General features: G+C 51.0%; 1 protein-coding gene across 5 annotated transcripts; it reads right to left on the reverse strand.

Moving 5' to 3' along the window:
* Positions 1-597: 597 nt before the first annotated feature.
* CC2D1B (coiled-coil and C2 domain containing 1B) lies at positions 598-17,820 on the reverse strand. Of its 5 annotated transcripts, none has more exons than XM_037498128.2 (25): positions 17,753-17,820; positions 16,110-16,190; positions 14,917-15,061; positions 13,828-13,934; positions 13,303-13,458; positions 12,752-12,877; positions 12,410-12,569; positions 12,021-12,202; positions 11,788-11,863; positions 11,575-11,685; positions 11,364-11,494; positions 11,060-11,132; positions 10,730-10,860; positions 10,192-10,309; positions 9,945-10,117; positions 9,450-9,575; positions 8,614-8,672; positions 8,415-8,531; positions 8,078-8,151; positions 7,896-7,954; positions 7,663-7,714; positions 7,176-7,275; positions 6,939-7,029; positions 5,744-5,877; positions 599-5,459 (listed from the first exon to the last, which is right to left on the reverse strand). In XM_037498128.2, the coding sequence occupies exons 2-24, from the start codon at positions 16,167-16,169 to the stop codon at positions 5,749-5,751; spliced, it is 2,556 nt and encodes an 851-aa protein (XP_037354025.1). In that variant the 5' UTR covers positions 16,170-16,190; positions 17,753-17,820; the 3' UTR covers positions 599-5,459; positions 5,744-5,748. The 5 variants fall into 5 exon arrangements, with proteins under 5 accessions (XP_037354027.1, XP_037354025.1, XP_037354024.1 ...); XM_037498127.2 differs by lacking the exon at positions 17,753-17,820 and adding an exon at positions 16,797-17,252 and having other exon boundaries at positions 599-5,464; XM_037498125.2 differs by having other exon boundaries at positions 600-5,464.
* Positions 17,821-17,896: the final 76 nt, after the last annotated feature.

A 17,896-nucleotide genomic window follows, 5' to 3' on the forward strand; every position in this document is an offset into this window, starting at 1 on the left:
GCCTATCTGTGAAAGCTCACAAAATACAACCAAGATATTTTTAGTTACATACACCAGAGGTATTTTAAAATACATTTTATAGCGAAATTACTTCCAGGAGGGTTGTAAGTACAGAGAAATCTGAGTATGCTTTACGCAGAGTCACCCATTGTTCATGTATTTGTTGCCACATTTGCTTTTCACTGTTCCTTTCTCCAAAAAAGTGAGGCAGTTGAGTGTATATGGCATACATCATAGCTCTTCATACCTAAATACTTTGATGCCGTTTCCTAAAATCCCACAGGATGATTCTCAACCTCACTTAAACCTTGGTCTGACACTTTAACTTAGCATCTGTCTGGTAATGTCCTCCAGCAAAGCTTCCAGCCAATGATCTGATGTGGTACATAGCTGTCATGACTTACTTTTATGTCATTGATATTTTTGGTGAGTAGTTTCTGCCACGGCCCTTTATGTTTTCATATAAAATACCTCATTTTGGATTTGAGTGATGTCTCCTTATAACTAGAATCAGTGTATGCCTTCTTGGCCAGAGCTCTACCTAAGTGATGTGTCCTTTATAGAGCATTTTGTCTGGGGTCACTTGGTACCACATACCTACTCACTGATGATGGTGAATATTTTAAGTGAAAAAATGAGGGAAACAAACTGAGCTTTATACTGGTTTACTGAAATTTGGAAACAATTTTTTTTTTTAAAGATTTATTTATGCACACAAGAGCTGGGGTATAAGCCAGAGATGCGGGAGGGTGAGAAGATTCACCAGAGACAGAGTGGGCAACAGAACAGGCAGACCAACTGAAATACACTGCTGAGGGGAGCAGTAGGCCAGTCAGGAGAGGTCTGCTGCACCAAGTGGGCTGCCCCCTGGCCAGCGGGGCTCGAACTGCTGCTGCAGAGGCCTCGATTGCTTCATAGTGTGGTGCCCAACCCCCTGCGCCACCAGGGAGGCCCCAGAAACAAATTTTTTAATTTGTCCTCACTAAGCTGAAAATCACTAGCCACCATCTCAAGTAATGTAGAATATCTTGAATTCTGCAATTCTAAAAATGATGATTTTGGATTTGCACGGCTTTTCTATAGCTTGCCTACTATATTAGAATCCAGGAATATCTACCGTGAAAGTCAGACTTTTTCTAAGGAACAAGGTGTTTGTGCAAGCTCCTCATGTAAAAGTCACAACAGAAAAATCTAATGCTAGAGACATTAAATTAAAAAATGTATATGCTTGTTTTCTCTGTTGTAGAAGCACCTTATGTTAGAGTAAGTAGTTTCTAAGGAACTCTAGACTCCAAGGTATGTTATCAACTTCATTTGTTTCTTTGGGGGGTGACTTCCACTTTGGTAACCACCTCAGGTGTTCTTACTCAGCACATTATCACGGTGGTGGTGAAATCATTACCAGTGTTTGATTTTCTAAGAAATGGTGGTGGCACATTTTGCTCATCTGGTCAAAATGGTGTCCAATTTCTCCAGTGTATTTTTCCTGTTGGAATTAATAACCGGTATATGTAGACACACTTTCAGAACATGCAAATGTCTTGTTCATCAAAATTTCCCCTTAGATTTAGCATTCAATGGTGTTTTTTGTGTGAACTGCAATTTTATTTATGGCTACAAAATGAATTTTCACTTCCAACACTCACCACCTTTTCCAATTGTACTTGGTAATCTATAAGCAAAGGCCCTTCTTCCATTTTTAAAAATACCTTTAAGTAATGGAATTTCATTATGGACTCATGAATGGTCCTAACACATCATTTTGGTGCTCAAGTGGCCTCAGCTTTGGCCAGAGAGCACCGCTTTGGGCTAAGCCCTAAATCGCTATAACTGCTCCTATCATTTTTTCAAGTATTTCCTTTTCTGATCTGACAGGATGCTCTTGGCTCATTGTGCTTATTACTCTGCCCCATCATTTCTCCAAAGAGCCTTGGTTTCTCACTGCAGGTGGTATCAGACATCAAAATTTGATTTGCTCATGATATATGTGATGCATTGTTTTCTCTTCCATCAAATATTTATTTTGATCACAGACCACACAGATTTCTCAGCCTGCAATTTGAGACAACTCACTCCCTTGTCACTGGTCAGTCCCTCTGCAGTAAGAGCACAGTTCTAAGAATCCCCGGGAAGCTAATGTAGGCCTCTAGGAATGTGAGAGGCTGCTCCCCAGTGGCTAGAGCTGGGCTTAGCACCTAGCAATTATGGGCTACGGAAGGGTAGCAGATGTTTTTCAAATAGGCCCAAAGCCCTGGCCTTGGAAGTATGTCTAGCTAGGGTTATACCTCTTTTCCATGGTGGTTGATCCACATTCTACATTTGCCTTCATAGGCCTTGCTAATGTGGCTTTAGAGAACTGGGACTGTGACCTTTTCCTAAAAAAAAGTCCACAAAACACCAGCTTGTTCAGACTGAACCATTGGACCACTACCCCCAAACCTGACGGGATCAGGAAACACTTGTTGATGAGCAGGTATTTGGGGTTTGCCATCCAGCTTGCTCTAACAGGCTTTCATAGGAGCTGGTTCCATTTTTCTACAGATGTTTACTTCCCACTCAACTAAGTACATCTTGGAAATGTATGTATTTCTTCTGGATCAGTGCAAGCGTCTCTTGGCCCTTGTAGTAAGGTCCCTTCTCAGTTGCATCAAATCTTGATCATCTTGTAGAACTGGGCATAAAATAGCCAAGGCTAGTTCCCTTCATTTTGTTTGTTTTTATACACTGTTATGTTTTAAGAATTAAAATGCAAGGCTGACACATCACATTTCCAACTAAGGCAAATTTTTCTAGAATGTAAATGTGAAGATTGAGATAGATTCTTAAATAGAATTACTACTCTGATAACATTTTAAAAAAAGGTCTTAATTCTTACCAAATGCTAGGCAATGTCGTTTCCCCATTTACCTTTACCAACACTTTCTAAATGCCTCCTGGATGCTAGCACTTTAGAAATATGGACTTTGCCCTGTGTAAGTTCCCATCCAATGTCTTCCCTCACCCACAGTGGTTTCTGAATGCAGGTAGACACAAAATTTCCAGCTGAGTTTACGTCTATCTTAACTAGTTTTGTGGGGAATAATTTATGCATTTAGCACATTTCAGACGAGCAGACTGATGAACATTTTCTATAAATTTGTGCTATTATTTTCTATTTTAATAATAATGCTAAAATAAATGTAATAATGGTAAGGGAATTTTTAGGGACTATATATGTAGGTCAGAAGGGCTAAGAAATATAGCAGGAATGGTAACACAATATTTTTAGAGCTTGCAAAACTGAGGCCTAGATTAGTGAAGACTTTGTGATGGAGCTGAACCATGTAAGCTCCAGGTTAAACCAGTCTCAACCAGTTTCATCCTTAAAGCAGTTACCTCTGGGTAAAGGGCAAGATCTTTTAGAAGCTGCCCAAACATATTTGAGACATGAGCACTCAAAATTTGGAAGCCAAACAGAGCAGGTTTCAGAATGGCATTACAAGAAAGGAAAATGTTAAAGTTGCAGAGTAGTTTGTACTTTAGCGGTAAGCTACACTTCCTGATTATAAATTTCTTCCATATTTTATTGCGTTAACTAATTTAGAATAAAGTGTGCCTTGTATTTGTTTGAAAAGAGAATTTAAAATTTAAGAGTGATTTGAATTGTGGCAGTTCCCAACTGCCCAAATCACTAACCTCTGATGTCTGGCTGTTATTATTTGGACAAATCTTAGGACAAGAGGAGGCTGGTGCAGGCTCCGCCCACTAGTGGGATCCCTGCACACTCTGGCTACAATAAAGGCCTTTTAAGAACCTCAGTCTCCCAAGTCCAGTGGGCGGTTTTGTCTTGCCTCCCACAGCCTGGAGTTGTTAAGCAAAAAACTATGATGGAGACTGAAATTGAACAGGTTATGAAGGGAACTCTTTTAGAGTCCCAGAAAAATTCCTATCAAATTGTAGAGGGCATTACCAGCAGAGGCTGGGGTTTAGTCGAAATTTCTAGGCTGGTTAGAATCTTTAAGGATAACCACAGCCACCTCTAGGCATCTTCATTAAGTACTAGGCTGGGTGCCAACCCTAAGGGGGAGAATAGGTAGGGTCAGAACCTTCCTGGCTACCCATTTTGCTCTAGGCTACCTTATAAAAGCTAATAACCCTGCTTTTCATTCTAGATTACTGCTTATTTGCCACATACAGATGTGACTGCCATTGTTAAAATTCACATCTATGGAATTTTTGTAGTTCACTCTGGTAGGTAAGTAAGCTGACCAGAAAGCTCTTGGAAAAGTCATCTGACTGTCATTCCCTGTCCTGTTACCTACGAAAGCTCTGCTCCTAAGGGCAGGGAGGCATGGGCCAGACATGTTGGGGGGGCAGAAACACAAAAAGCTAAATCCCTGAGCTGTGCTTATGCAGTACTATAGTGGTCAATATGCTGAATGTATCTGTTTCACTTTGAGCCTTTAAAAAATGATCTTAAGGAATGCTTTATTAAACTTAAGTTAATGTCTCAAAACAGGAAAAAAGATATGGGTTGTTAAAAGTTTATTTCTAAGAAATGTAGAATACTGTAGTTTTTGAATATTAAATCTATTGAAACCACAAAGCCCTCCACTGTCTCCATCCATTCAGAAAAACAGAAGCCAAAGTAGCAGCGCTTGTCCATTAACAAATGTTACTGCTACTCTGGCTTTTAAAAGTGACAGGGAGCAGGGCTTTTATATAGGACTTTGATGGTTACTCTGTTTCTGAGTGTAAAACCTTTGCAATGAATCAGATCTAGTTTCTTCAATAAATAAAAATGGCTACATAAAATTATATATATATATATATAGATGTATTTCTCCCCCTCTAGTTAACAGTCTTTTAGTCGTAGGTACATGGACCAAACCTAACCACCTTTCCCTCACTCCCAGAACATGATTCCAAATGTAACTTCCCTTCCTCCACTGAGAGCGTCGGAAGCAGGGAGGCTAGTGCAGCAGCTGTCAGGAACCAAGGCACAGACAGAGAACTAGGTGGTCAGCTGAGTTATGAGGGTTAGGCTGCCACTGGCCAACTGAGTCACAGAACCTGCCCCATCCTAAGGTATGTGGTTTCCAGATCACCCTCAAGTGCTCCCATCCCATAGTTCAATCTTTTAAAGGCACATCCAGAAATGGTACAGCTGGGACAGCTGCACACAACTGCTACACGGGTTAAGGGGCTGTAAGACTCCATGGCCCGAGCACTGAGGCTGTCCTTGCCTTCACCCACGCTGAGGGGGAGGGGACCCTGGAACCCAACCTGCTTTGGTGGAGGCCCTGCATGGGGCCAGCGACAAAGAGTAGGGTGGTGGTCAGTAATTCACGTACTTAACAGGTCTTTGGTGCTTATGTAGCAGCATCTTCTTTATGTACTAAAGCCAGAGCCCGCAAAGCTGAGAAAAGTACAGTCCTGAAATTAGTGGCTGGCTTGATTCCACCGATGTCGACGACCCGCTGCACTGGGACACAAAGCATGGAAGTCAGTCTAAATTGCAGAGTGTGTAAGTAGACTTTAGAAAGCATTTCCTAAGGACAATCCTGGGAAAGGTAAGCTCCCTCCCCAGTTCCCCTGAGGAACATGAGAAACTCAGCCTAAACCCTTCCCAACATTTGTTCCTCTTTGATCTTCCTCACAAATAAGAAATTCCTATGCTTCCTCCCAGATTATGAATTTAGTACTGGGAGGGTCCTTGTGGGGTCCTGGCAGAGAGTAAGGAACAGAAGGCCCAGAGAGTTACCCATTTCACAGGCCTCTGGGCTCCAGAACCAGCCAGTTCTCGGTGACTGTTTGCACATCCTGGCCACTCAGAGGCTCCCGCAGCCTCACCTTCACCTCCAGCTTGCCCCCCGTGGACTTCCTTCCTTCTAGGACCTGTGAGGATGCCAACAAAACAAAAGAGGTAGAGGGAGGCAGCACCCAGGGTGCGCAGGAAAGGAGTGAGAAGATAGAGGGCCTGCAGTGTTAACACAGGAGTCTGTTTCATGACGTCCTGCTCAACAGCCTGCTGCCCAGTGGAGGTGGTTTTAGGTAAGTTTTGTAAAATAACATCTAAGTTTAAATAAGCATCAGTGCTCTGAAGTGGAGATGAAAAACCTAGGGTTCTGCTCAGTTCCCTCTCCTCCCCCCATGGCAACTCCCAGAAGAAATGCTCTGGCTTTAAAGTGCAGCCTGAAAACCACTGAACTCACACCACCACTGCGTGGAAGGCCAGGACTAGACCCCAGGCCCAGGATTCCTTTCCACCCACTGTGCTGCTTCCCTCCTCCTGGGCAGGACACTGCACAGCTGATGTGCAAAGCAGTGGTCAGGCTCCACGAGTCTGACCACTCTCAATGGGGCCAATACTGAGCAGGCCCTTCTTACAAATAACAGCCCCAGACTGTGAAGGCATCAGCAGAGATCTGTACCCAGCTCCGCCAGGGAACACTGAGAGGGGCTTATGTAGCAACACTGTTCATAAGCACAGGTGAGGAACCCTCACCTGTCAGAGGCAAGCGGTTATAGTCCCTGCCCCCTGTGTTCATGGAGGTTTAAGGAACAGTCTGGGACCTAGCCGCACTGCGGTGGGGCCCTTGTGCAGAGAACACCTTACCAACTTTGCATCCAGAGCTTATTTCACCTTATACTGCCAGACAATCACCCTAACCACAAGCCTGACACCAGAAACCTATGCCAGGTTGACAGCCATGATCAGACCTCGCCAGAGCTCTCAGATCCAGCGTCCTTGGGAACTTGAGCGGCCAAGAGTGTTGTGAAAGAATATAACTACTTCCTGTATGTTTCATAGCCCCCATACCGCCTCATTTATCAAGTGGCATATAGTCAACAGCACATTTACAGGAATTTTTAATTAATGAGCCTAAAAGCCCTACACTGATCATCAATAAATGCTGGCTCTTTTCTTGCCACATCCTTTGTCTTGTCCAACCTACCTCCACAATCTCGCGGATCTCACACTCATTTTCCAGCCGCTCTAGCTTCAGGTGGGCTGTACCAACCAGCTTGTCACTTCTGAAGAAGGACCTGGTGAGCCAAGAGGCAGCAAAGTATTGGGCACGGAAGGCAGGAATGAGCTGGGGGAATCCTGGTGCAGGAACACTGAGCAGTAAGGGCAACAAAAGCCACTCCTGCCCAGTCCACCTTGGCGGGATGACTGACAGGGGCCTCACCCTTTGTGGAAGATTTCAAACTTGATTCCTTTGCTTTGGATCACCCTCCTGAAGCCCCTGTGATTTCGGTTGATGTTTAATTTGAAGAGTTGATCAAATTCTGCAAGAATAGTAGAAGGAGGAGTTTGGCTCGCTGGGATTTCCTGAGAAAAGTGAAAGGCCCAAGTCTGGCCTCCCCTCTCCACCTACAATTCAAGGTGATTACCACCACAAGGTGGGAGGGCACCTGGCCTTGGAGATCTGGGAATTTAAGAGTCAGGGTTCCTGGACTCAAGTTCCATTCCCATCACCACCTTGATGAGATCCTAGCTAGGCAGGTCCCCTTACTGCTCTGAGCCTCACTTTCCCCACCAACATAAAAGATGTGCCAATATCTTTTTCTCTCAAGTTGAGTAGACCAAGTGAGATGACAGCATGCTGGGAACCACCACTGCACACAAATATGAGCATAGTGGGGGAGAGGGAATGGCCCCATGTGAGCCCGTACCTGGACAGTTTGTGTTCTTCACCACAGCTGTTTTGCTTTTTTGAGCCTGATCCTAAAGGATTGAGAAGGGAGCAGTCAGAACAGCTTGAAAATAAGTATATCGGGTCAGGAATTCTGGGTTTACAAGAAGGGACCCCATCCTATAGTGAGACCTCCCAAGGACGGGGGGAACTGATCAGAGTCCTGGAATGGGAGAGGCAGTTTAGGGGATCCCACCTCTACATGAACCTCACCGAGTTAGGGTAGTGGAATTCAAACCGCACAAAAGCATCCAAGTCATCAGGGGTCACCCCTATGGAGAAGCAGGAGCCAGGGTCAGAGGGAGTACCTAGACACCTAGCACTTCATTAGAGGGAGAGCCAGGAGTGGGGCGTCTGTGCAAGAGCCTCCTGGATGAGGGGTGTCCTAGGGCTACCTGGAGGGGCAGGGAGGTTCAGTCCGCGGACAATGATAAGATGCATTTCTGTGCTGTTGAGGTCTGCGAAGATCCTATAGCCAGGAAGCAAGAAGAAAGAGCTCAAAGTAAAGCAGGATGGTGGGGAAAAGCCGCCTCTTCCACTGCCTCCCACCTCGGCAGGCAAAGCTTATCCAGGTTAGGAGCCACACAGACCTTGGTCTGTGACACCCCCTGCCCATGCCCCACCTCTGTCTAGAGCTCCTTGCAGATGGCCCCCATGTCCTATGCCAGCCTTGGCTCCCAGCCTCTTGCCCCGGCCCTGCACGGAGCCATTGTCTCCCTTAGGCTTTGGCACCTCACAGTCTGGAATGTCTTCAACTCAAAATGGTGGCTGGGAGGGTCGAGGCCCTGGGCCTGGGCCAGCTGCAGGATATCAAGTTGCTTCTTGCGGTCCTGAGCTAATTTCTCAAACCTGACAGGGATGGGTGCATGTGTCAGCATGGTAGGGCTCATTTTCTGCTCACCTCCCCAAAAGCACCTTCCCTTGCACTTACCGGGTGGTCTCAGCCACATTGCCCTGGTGCATGAACTGCTTAGAGAACAGCAGACACTTCTGAAAAAGAGGGCCCAGAGTGACTGCGACGCCTAGGGCAGAACCTATCTTGGCAGGTATTCAAGGCCTGACTTCTGAAAGTCCCAACCTTTTCTGTAGTCACATCCTTTTCCTCCCCTAACACATACCCTGAGGTCAGTGTTCCCAAGATCCTTCAAACTGTTCTGCCTAGGTTTCTGCTGTTAAGTCTTGGCTAAAGCAAGGTTTGCTGTTCCCCAAAATTTACTTATCCAACTATCACTTCAAAAGGCAGACTTGCAGGCAGCAGTTCTGAGAAATACAATCAAGAAGTATACATAGGGGCCTCCCTGGTGGCACAGGGGTTACAGATGTAGCACTATCAAGCTTTTGCCAGTCACTGAAGCATGAGTTTGATCCACGGCCAGGTAGCTGACTGACCTGGTACAGCAGACCTCTCCTGTCTTGCCCACTGCTCCTCACTCTGTCTCTGGTGAATCCTTTCCCCATCCCCCCACCTCTGGTCTACTTCCCAGTTCTTGTATGCATAGATCATCAATCAACCGTAAAGTACACATATATGTCTACTTTTATATATACGTATATGTCTCCCCTAACAATTCTTCTAATCATCTTCAAAGGACTGCCCCCTCCACTCTGAATTCCTAACCATTTAACAGAGGACTGTTTATCATCCCATGTTATCATGGTTCAGAGAGGGAAAATGCCTTGCCCAGGGTCACACAGCCACTAAGAGGAAGAGCTAACATTCAAATCCAGGCCTACGTGGCCTGAGCAACAGACCACCAGTCTACTGACCTCATGTTGCTCCAGAAGCATTTTTTGTAGGTGTGCATACACTTCTTCAGCCTTCTGGGAGAGCCGTAGGTCTTCATGGTGAATGAGGATGAAGTCACCTTCCTCATCCGTCAAGGGTGAAGGCACCTGCCCAATTCACAAGGCCCCTCAGGGGCCCCAAAAGTCAGATATTTCTTCTATTAAAGCAAACAAATGCAGGGGTCCAAACTAAATGTTTTCCCAGCTTCTAACCTCCCATGAGGAGAACTCACTGCCTCCCACTCTAGCCCAGGCTGCTGTGATCCTCTGCCTCCTCGAACTTTGTCCTGCCCATCCAGCCTTCCCCACCCTCTCCCGAGACTGTGGCAGACAGAGGCACATGCAAAAGGCTCTTTCCCAGTTGTTACCACATCTGATCCACCTCCAAAGAGCTGCCAGTCCATATAGCACTGCCCAGCAGGCCTGCTACCCAACCCACCAACTGAGAAGCCTTGCTGCTTAGCCAAGTGGGCTCACCTTAGAGAGGTCCACAGATTGGCCGGCTCGAACCTGGATGATCTGAGCCTCAAGGCATTTGGCTACCCGCAAGTGGGCTTTGGCCTGCTCCAGGTCGTGGCCACGCTTGGCCCGCAGGGCTGCCCGCTGGTACTGCAGTTTCCGTGCCTCTAGCAGTGCCAGCTGCTCCCGCACTGAGGGGAGAGGGTACTGGTTAAAGCCGTGCTTGCCCAGGCCTTTTATTCTCCCCGCTCTTTTCCCAACTCACCAGAGGGACTCAGCGACTCCTTAGAAGTTGATGTCTTGGGCCCAGGCAGGGGCCGAGATGAAGGAACCAGAGGCTGTGCTGGCTTCTTGGCCACTGGGGCCTGGGTTGGGGGTTCATCCTACAGGCAGCCAGGAGGTGTCATACGGGGTCTCAGACTTGCCCTGGCAACTCGCACACGTGGGCTCTCCCACATATCTGCACTAGCTCACTGTGTAACCAGAGCTAATGGCTTCTCCTTAGGGGCTAGCCACAACCGCACAGCGGGAAGGTGGCTCGAAAGTTCTCTAAGTTAACCTCCCCGGCAGGAGACAGCAGGGGAATGGGGATAAAACATGGGCTCTGGAGCAGAAAGACCTTGATTTAACTCTAGCTCTGCTCATTCCTGGCTGGGTTCTCTTAGCCTAGCTTCTTTTCTAAATGGAGGAGAGAGTACCAACCTCGCCAGGCTCGCTGGCATGGGCAGCAGCAGGGCTTGGGTTTACCCCTTTCCTGCTATTTCCCACCACCAACCCCTGGAGTCTCGGACCCTCAGTCAAACCTCATCCTCATCTTCCTCTGCTGGGGCTGTATCCTCTGAGGAGGCCAGGTTCTGGGCAGCGGCTAAAGCAGCTGCCACGGCATCCTCCTCAGTGCTTACAGAGGGCTCCAGGCCCGGTATCGGCGGGAATCCTGTGAACAGGAACAGGCGGGAGGGCAGTGGCTTAGCCTCAGGGAAGCACGAAGCTGCTGTGGGCCCTGGTTTGGGCTTCCAGGGCTAGAATGGGTGGCTAGAGTGGATGCAAACATGTAGGAAAGCATTTCCTGCCCCGACCAAGCCGTCTTGTTCAAAGACCTCCATGTTAGGGTCCCCAGGCCAACCAACACTCACCAGGAGGAACAGGCAATTCAGCAAAGTCAACTTTCCGTCCTGCTCGGTGTGCTCGAATGGCATCCTGATATTGCTGCAAGGAGAGGGAGAGGGGCCTAAGGGTGGACAGCAGTCTGCAGGTTCCAGACAGGGAGATGGGGAGGAAGACTGACAAAGAGCAGCCCCAGAAGAAAAAGGACCCCAAAGCAACAAAGGTTTCAGCAAGACAGACACGCAGACTCAAAGACCAGGGCTGGCTGCAGAAGCAGAAAGCAGCCGGTCAGAGGCCGCCACAAGGCGGTGGTGTAGGAGGCAGCGGGCCCACCTTGGCAATGCGCTCGTGCATCCGGGCCTTGCGCTCATCCCCACTGCCCCGGGCCTGGACGCCAGCCTCACGGTACTTGTTCAGCCTCTGCTGCAAGGCATCCAGCACTGTCTGTGGCTCAGCAGGGGTCACTTGAGAGGAGGAAGGAGATGGCATCAGCTCTGTCTGCTTCTCTCCAGGCCCTCACCACAGTTCCACCATCCCGTCCTACCTGAGGTTGCTGCAGAGTCAGGGGTCTTCACCAGCTGTACTTGCTCCACTGCTGGGGGAACCACTGAGGGTTCCATGGAGGCCTTGGAAGCTCGTGGGTGGTGCTTCAGTTCTAGGGGACCCAAAGCACAGGTGGTGGTGGTGATGCCTGGCCAATCCAGTCCTGAAACACCTCCCCAACCCCAGCAGGTTCCCCCCTCACTCCCATACTGACCTGCAGGTGTGGGGGGCATGGCACTCAGGTCCACAGGCTGCCCTTTTTCTAGGGCCTCCAGGACAGCACTAAACCTCTGTAACAGGAAAAACAGTGGGTGTGGGCATAAGCCAGGGAAAGCCCAAAAGCCTCAGCTGAAAACAACTCAGGCCACTTCTCTCAAGCCCGGCCTGCCTCCAGCAGGCCACTGCTCTCCATCTGGCTCACAGGCCTCTGTGGGCTAGAGGTCATACCTTCCCAATCTTCATGAGCTCTCGGGCACTGTCCAGGTCTCCAGCCCGCTTGGCATTCAGGGCAGCCACTTTGTACTCTTTCTGTCGGGCCAGCAGCAGGACCCGGGGGTCTGGGTCTGAATCATGTGGGGCAGAAATGTCAGAGCTGCCCAAGAGGATGGGCTCAGGCTGAGAGGCATTGTCTGTGGAGAAACAAAAAGCCCAGAAAGGGTGTGAGGCTTAAAAAAGGGTATACCTTGGGGTCCCAGTGTCCAAAGGTCTGGTTGGTCTGAAGCCCTCTCAGAGAAGGTGCCACTGATGACAGTGGACAGTGGCTGGATGAGATGGGGGAGAGGGGCAGCCTATGGGCTCTGACCTTGGCAACTGAGACAGACTGGATGTCCAGATACCTGGCTCCACAGTGGGAGGGTCTGGGGGTTCTACATCAGGGCTACTGTTGGTTGTCTCCTGGGGGGCTGAGGGCCTCTTGCCCAAGGCCACTGGAGGTGGAATTTCATCCTCATTGATCTTCCTGCCTTTCCTCACGGCAGCCAGCTGAGATTCCAGAGTCTGAGAGCAGAAAGAGCCACAAACCCAGATAGCCAGCTTGGCCTAGGCCCTGCCTGAAAACAGGCCAGGGAGCCATCATGTTCCCAGGGCTGATGGGGAGGCCTTCCCTCCACGGCCCAATCTCCTCCTGCGCCTTACCCATAACCCTCTCCCCCGTTCCTCCCAGCTGTTCCCCAACCCACCTTCAGGCCACGCTCACAGCGCCTGGCTTTGGCTGCTTCACCGGCCTCCTTGGCACTGGCGGCAGCTTCCTGATAGTTGTGGATTCGATCCTCCAGCAGCGCCTGCAGCCCCCGAGGCCCTCCAGCCTGTGGATACTTCAGTTCAGGGCCTGGCTACTCCCTGACCAGCTAGGCCCTTGCTGCTCCCTCCCTGCAAGGAAGCTGCCTCAGAAAACAGAGCCCTTGGATTCAAGGAGGAAAAAAGAGCCTAAAAGCCTCAAGGAGAGAGGCAAAGACTTACTAGAGAGGCCAGAGGCCATGTCAGAGGCGAAAACAGGCCCTAACAATCTGCGGAAGCCAAGAAATGGCTGTGGGGGGTGGTCTGAGAGAACAGAGAGGCCTTTGAGGCCAGCCATTCACCAAGGAGTTCTTGTGCTCAGTCTCTGCTTGGGGCAGCTGTGGAAGACGGTCCTGGAAAGGGCTCTTGCAGCCTTCCTCTGCAAGTCATGCCACCAGCTTGTTATACCCGGACACAAAGGGACATCAAGCACACAGGCCCCTCCAGAACCTACCTGAGTTGCTGGGACTGAAGCTGTTGGAGCTGTCTGCCCTGGAGGGGCAATGTTTTCCCATGCCGCCTTCTCCTCAGAGTCACCCTGGCTGGCTGAATCATCACCATCCGGGGGCCCAGCTTCCTCATCGTCACCCAGCACCTCCTGCAACTCAGTCTGGGGGGAAGAGACGGGTCCCAGGAGCTTGGGGGACTCATGGCCACACACACAACAAGATCCAACCATAAAGGACCCTCTCCCCCCAGCAGTATTTCCCAAAATCAGTCACTGTGTTTGAAAATCCCTTTTGCCAAAAAAACTTCTTTAATCTGACCAAGGATAGCCTTGAAAACAGTGAACACGCCAAAGCTGAGAATGTTCCAGTGCAGAGCTCATACCAGATGAGACTAGTCTCACACTGTAGGCAGGAAAATGGGCCCAAGATGGGCAAGGCACTGACTCAACATCAGAGCAGCACAGGGACAAGCCCCGGGCCTCCCAACAGGGCTGCCCTCAGAGCCCGGGACCCCAGCCTGGCAGACGCACCAGCAAGTCTGCGTCCTCCTCCAGCCCTTCCTCCTCCTCCTCCTCCTCCTCCACATCCCGCATGCAGTCCGCCGCCAACTTCTCGATGTGGGCCATAGGCAGAGGGGCTGGGGAAGAGGGTTACAGAGGGTCAGAGCAACGCAGAAAAGGTCCAAGAGGGGCCATGGAGGGTCTCCCATCCACTGTGACAGCACCGGGTAAAAACCTTCCCCTCCATGGCCCAAGTGCCACCTGGAAACTCCTGCTCTTCCTTTAATGACCCAGCTCAAAAGACCCTCAACAGGAAACCTTTCTGGGCCCTCCAACAGCTACAAAGTGCTCCCTTCTCAGCATTTTTGCTGAAGTAGTTACTCCCAGACAGTCATCCACCCCCATGCCACGCCTTTCACATATGCAAAGATACTCAGTGTCCACTGAAGCCTCACCGTCATTCTGATAGGTAATATATTCCCGCTTGGTATTTGAATAAACCGAGAACTACCAATATTAATTAACTTTCCCAACACGGAAATCCCCAGATTCAAGTCCACACTCGTATACTCCAAAAAAAAAAAGGTTTAAATAAAGAGAGAAGGGGGAGAGATGGTTCTCCCAGACCACAGGACCCCTTCCTGGGTCCTCCCATTGTCTCATCTCAAGGGCCTATGTGATGAAATGCGATTTTCTGAGGGTTCCTGGCAAGGACTGGAAGACAGAGATCCTCTGACCCTCCCAGATCTGCATTCTCCCAATTTGGGGAGGAAGATTCTACTTACTTGACATAATTTCTGTGTATTTACTATGAACCTAATTCAGTCCCTGCTACCAGAGCCTCTGCTCTACACCAGGCCCTCACCAGGGCTAAGGACAGGGGTCTGAGTCAGTCTGAGAAAGATTGCTGCCTGTCCACCACGGGGGGAGGCAGTTCGGGGCAGGAGGTGCTCCCTATCACACAGCTATGTGGGCAGGGCAAGGCGCCTCTTGGTGGGGAAGCAGTGGGGGGCACGAGGCTAGCAGAAGGACCCGGTGATCTGGCCCGCTCCCAGCTATGAGGATGGACCCTCCCCACCACCTGCCTGACACCAAGCCAGCCCAGTGTTGCAAACTCACCCTGCCCCTTGGGTGCCGGCTTTTTGCTTGTGTTTCCCGCTTCCCCAGTGAGGGCCAGTAGCTCAGCTTCCAGGTCGCCATCATCTTCAGTCTCCTCCATCCCCAGAAGCATGTCCTCAGGGTTGAACTCCACAAAGAGCCCCAGCTGAGAGTAGAGGAGGGTTCTTAGGAACCACCCAAGGAGGTAGAGGGTGAAGCCCAGCCCAGGGCCAGATTCTGGGCTCTGAAAGGACTGGTCAATGTCTCCTTCACTGCCGGTGAAGCCCAACGAGCACAAAGGAAAATTAAGGACTACACTTCACCCCGCGAGACACTCCCGGATGACTGCAAACACCCCCAGTAAGGTTATGCTGCATCATCATTAACAATAACAGCAACAGGGGCCTCCCCGGCGGTGCAGCGGTTGAGCGCTGAGCTGTGAAGCTGCCCGCAGCCTCTGCAACACTGGTTTGATCCCCGGCAACTGGGTGAGGGTCCCACATGGCGCACAGACCTCTCCTACCGCCCGCTGCTCCCCTCAGCGGTGTATTCCAGTGTATCTGCCTGTTCTGTTCCCCGCTCTGTCTCTGGTGAATCTTCTCACCCCCCACACCTCTGGCCTGTACCCCAGTTCTTGTATGCATAAATATTAAAAAAAATGAAAAATAAAAAACATCTTGTGATCTGAGTCTATGCCCTTTACTCCACCGCATCTCTTATTTTCCTCTTTTTGGACAATGAAGATAGAAATCTCAGGATTTGAGCCCGGAAGAAATAAAGGGAGGGAATATCCCCCCTCCCCCCTGAAACTTTTGGGCAACAGCCCTTTGTCTCTAGACAGCAAAGCTCTCCCGTGGCTATAACCCTCAAATCCCAGTATCCTTGGCTGCCAAGCTAAATGGCTTAAACTAGGGACCCATGAGAGTGCAGAGACCCTCTCAGGACACACTAAATGTTAGTAGCTCTTGAACCTCCCAATTATTCCTATGAAGGTCACCAAGGCAGAAGGATGTCTGTGGTGAAACCCAGGGATTCAAGCCTCATCTGCCATGTGAGTGGCAAAGACCAACACAGGGTCTTTCATGGGCTCTACCAACTTCAAAAGGCTCTCTGGGCTAATGGGGAAGCCATACAGGTGAACTAGTTTGTCCAAGCTGTCCAGAGACCCCCACCCTCAGGCCCAGGGGTGAAGGAGGCCATTGCAATATCTGTACCTGTTTGGCAGCTGCCACACCTTGGCCACTGGTCTGCGGGCCCTTCCGAGGTTTTGGCATCTTGGCAGCCTAGGTAGCTATCTGGTGGGAAGTGGAAGAGACTCAAAATGGAGAGCCTACAGCCCCACCCCCAACCACGCTAGGGTCGTAAGGGATGGTCAGTGAACTCTCATCTCAAAGCAAGCAAGGCTCAACACCAAAGGCTGAAACAGTGACCTTGAAAGCACAGCCCTGAAGCAAGCAACCTGGGAGCTGAAAGAGATGGGGCCCACCTGTTAATGGTTTAAGGGGAAGTGTAGACACACACAAAAGCCATTGAACTGATGACAAAGGTGGGTTGAACCTAAGGGACTGAGTGGGGCAGGGCCCCACTCAGGAGAGCAGGGGAGTAATGAGGGTAGGGCACAGCTGGGGAATATTCAGGCTAACTCTGCCTTGCAACATAGTAGGTGTTTGTGGCTACTTAAGTTTAAATTTAATTTAAATAAAATTCGAAATTTAGTGCCTCTGCTAGGCACATTCCAAATGCTCAAAAGTCACATGTGGCTAGTAGCAGCCACTGTAGCCCGCACAAACACTGAACATTTTCATCGCTACATAAAGTTCTGGGGGACAACTCCACTCTGGAGAAAGCCGAGTCTGCACCGTGATTCTCTCCGTGCTCTCACCACCGCTCCTAGGACCTACTATGTGTCAGATCCTGTGCTGGGCACCGGGAGAGCAGCAATGAATGTGAGTCTCCCCCGCAGAGAATATGCACGTGGTGGGGGCAGCCTCATCAATGGACAAACACACACAGGGCCGCGCCGGGGGGCCGTGGGTGGCCTTTCATCCAGCACAGAGAAAAGGCTTCTTGGAGAAGGTGATGCCTGTGCTGAGTCATGAGGACGCTGGGAGGCGAGGGAGCCAGGGTTCCGAGCTGAGGGAGCCACCAGAAGCGGGCTCTGCGCCGAGGAACAGCCCGGCTGGCGCCCGGACACCGGACCCTCGGGATGCCTGAGGAGAAGCATGAGCCAAGAACTCGGACAAGCGAAGCAGAAACGCCAAGTGGCCGAACGGACCCCCCTGGCGCCCTAAAGGAGCCTGGGCGTTATCCTAAGGGAATGAACGCGGCAGGATCGCGTCCTCGCTCCAGAAGCATCTCCGGCCGCCGCGGGAAGGCGCGGGAGGCGCAGGGGGGCGGCCGGCGTCTCGCAACGGCCCGCGCGGAGAGGCGGGCTGCCGGGCCGGGGTGGCGCTGGGAGTGAGGCGTGGATCCCAGAGTTGGGGAGTCAAGTCAGCGGGGTTCCGAGGTTACACAGAAGTGGGCGCACGGCGGGGCGCGCAGGGCGACTCCAGGCGTCACATTCGGTGACTGGGGTGACCGGCGGGGTCGTCCGGGGGGCCGCGGCACCGAGCGGCGGGGTCAGGGGTAACACAGTCGGCCACGCCAAGTCTGCGGCTCCGGGGGCACCTTACGGGGGCCGCCGGCGCTGGACCCCGGCCCGGGCTCAGGAGAAGCCGGCAGCGGAGCGAGCAGGGGAGGCGAAGCCGGGCACCCCACTCCCACGCTGCAGGGCGCGCCGCCCTGCCCTGCCCCAGCCGCCTCCATTTCCCCGCCGTCCCTACAGCTCCCCGCGCCGGGGGGCGGGCACGCAGCATACCTCGCGGCGGATCCGAGACCAGCCCGGGCCTTCGCCCGCCCGGGACCGCCCAGGGCTTCCGCGGCCCCCGGGCCCCGGCGGCGGTGATAGAAAGCGCCCCCGCCCCCCCGGAGACGCCTAGCGCCCGGACACGTGACCCACGCC

The sequence above is a fragment of the Talpa occidentalis genome, unplaced genomic scaffold (assembly GCF_014898055.3).
Source record: "Talpa occidentalis isolate TD23 unplaced genomic scaffold, MPIMG_talOcc4v2.1 talOcc4.9, whole genome shotgun sequence".
Lineage (NCBI taxonomy): Eukaryota > Metazoa > Chordata > Mammalia > Eulipotyphla > Talpidae > Talpa > Talpa occidentalis.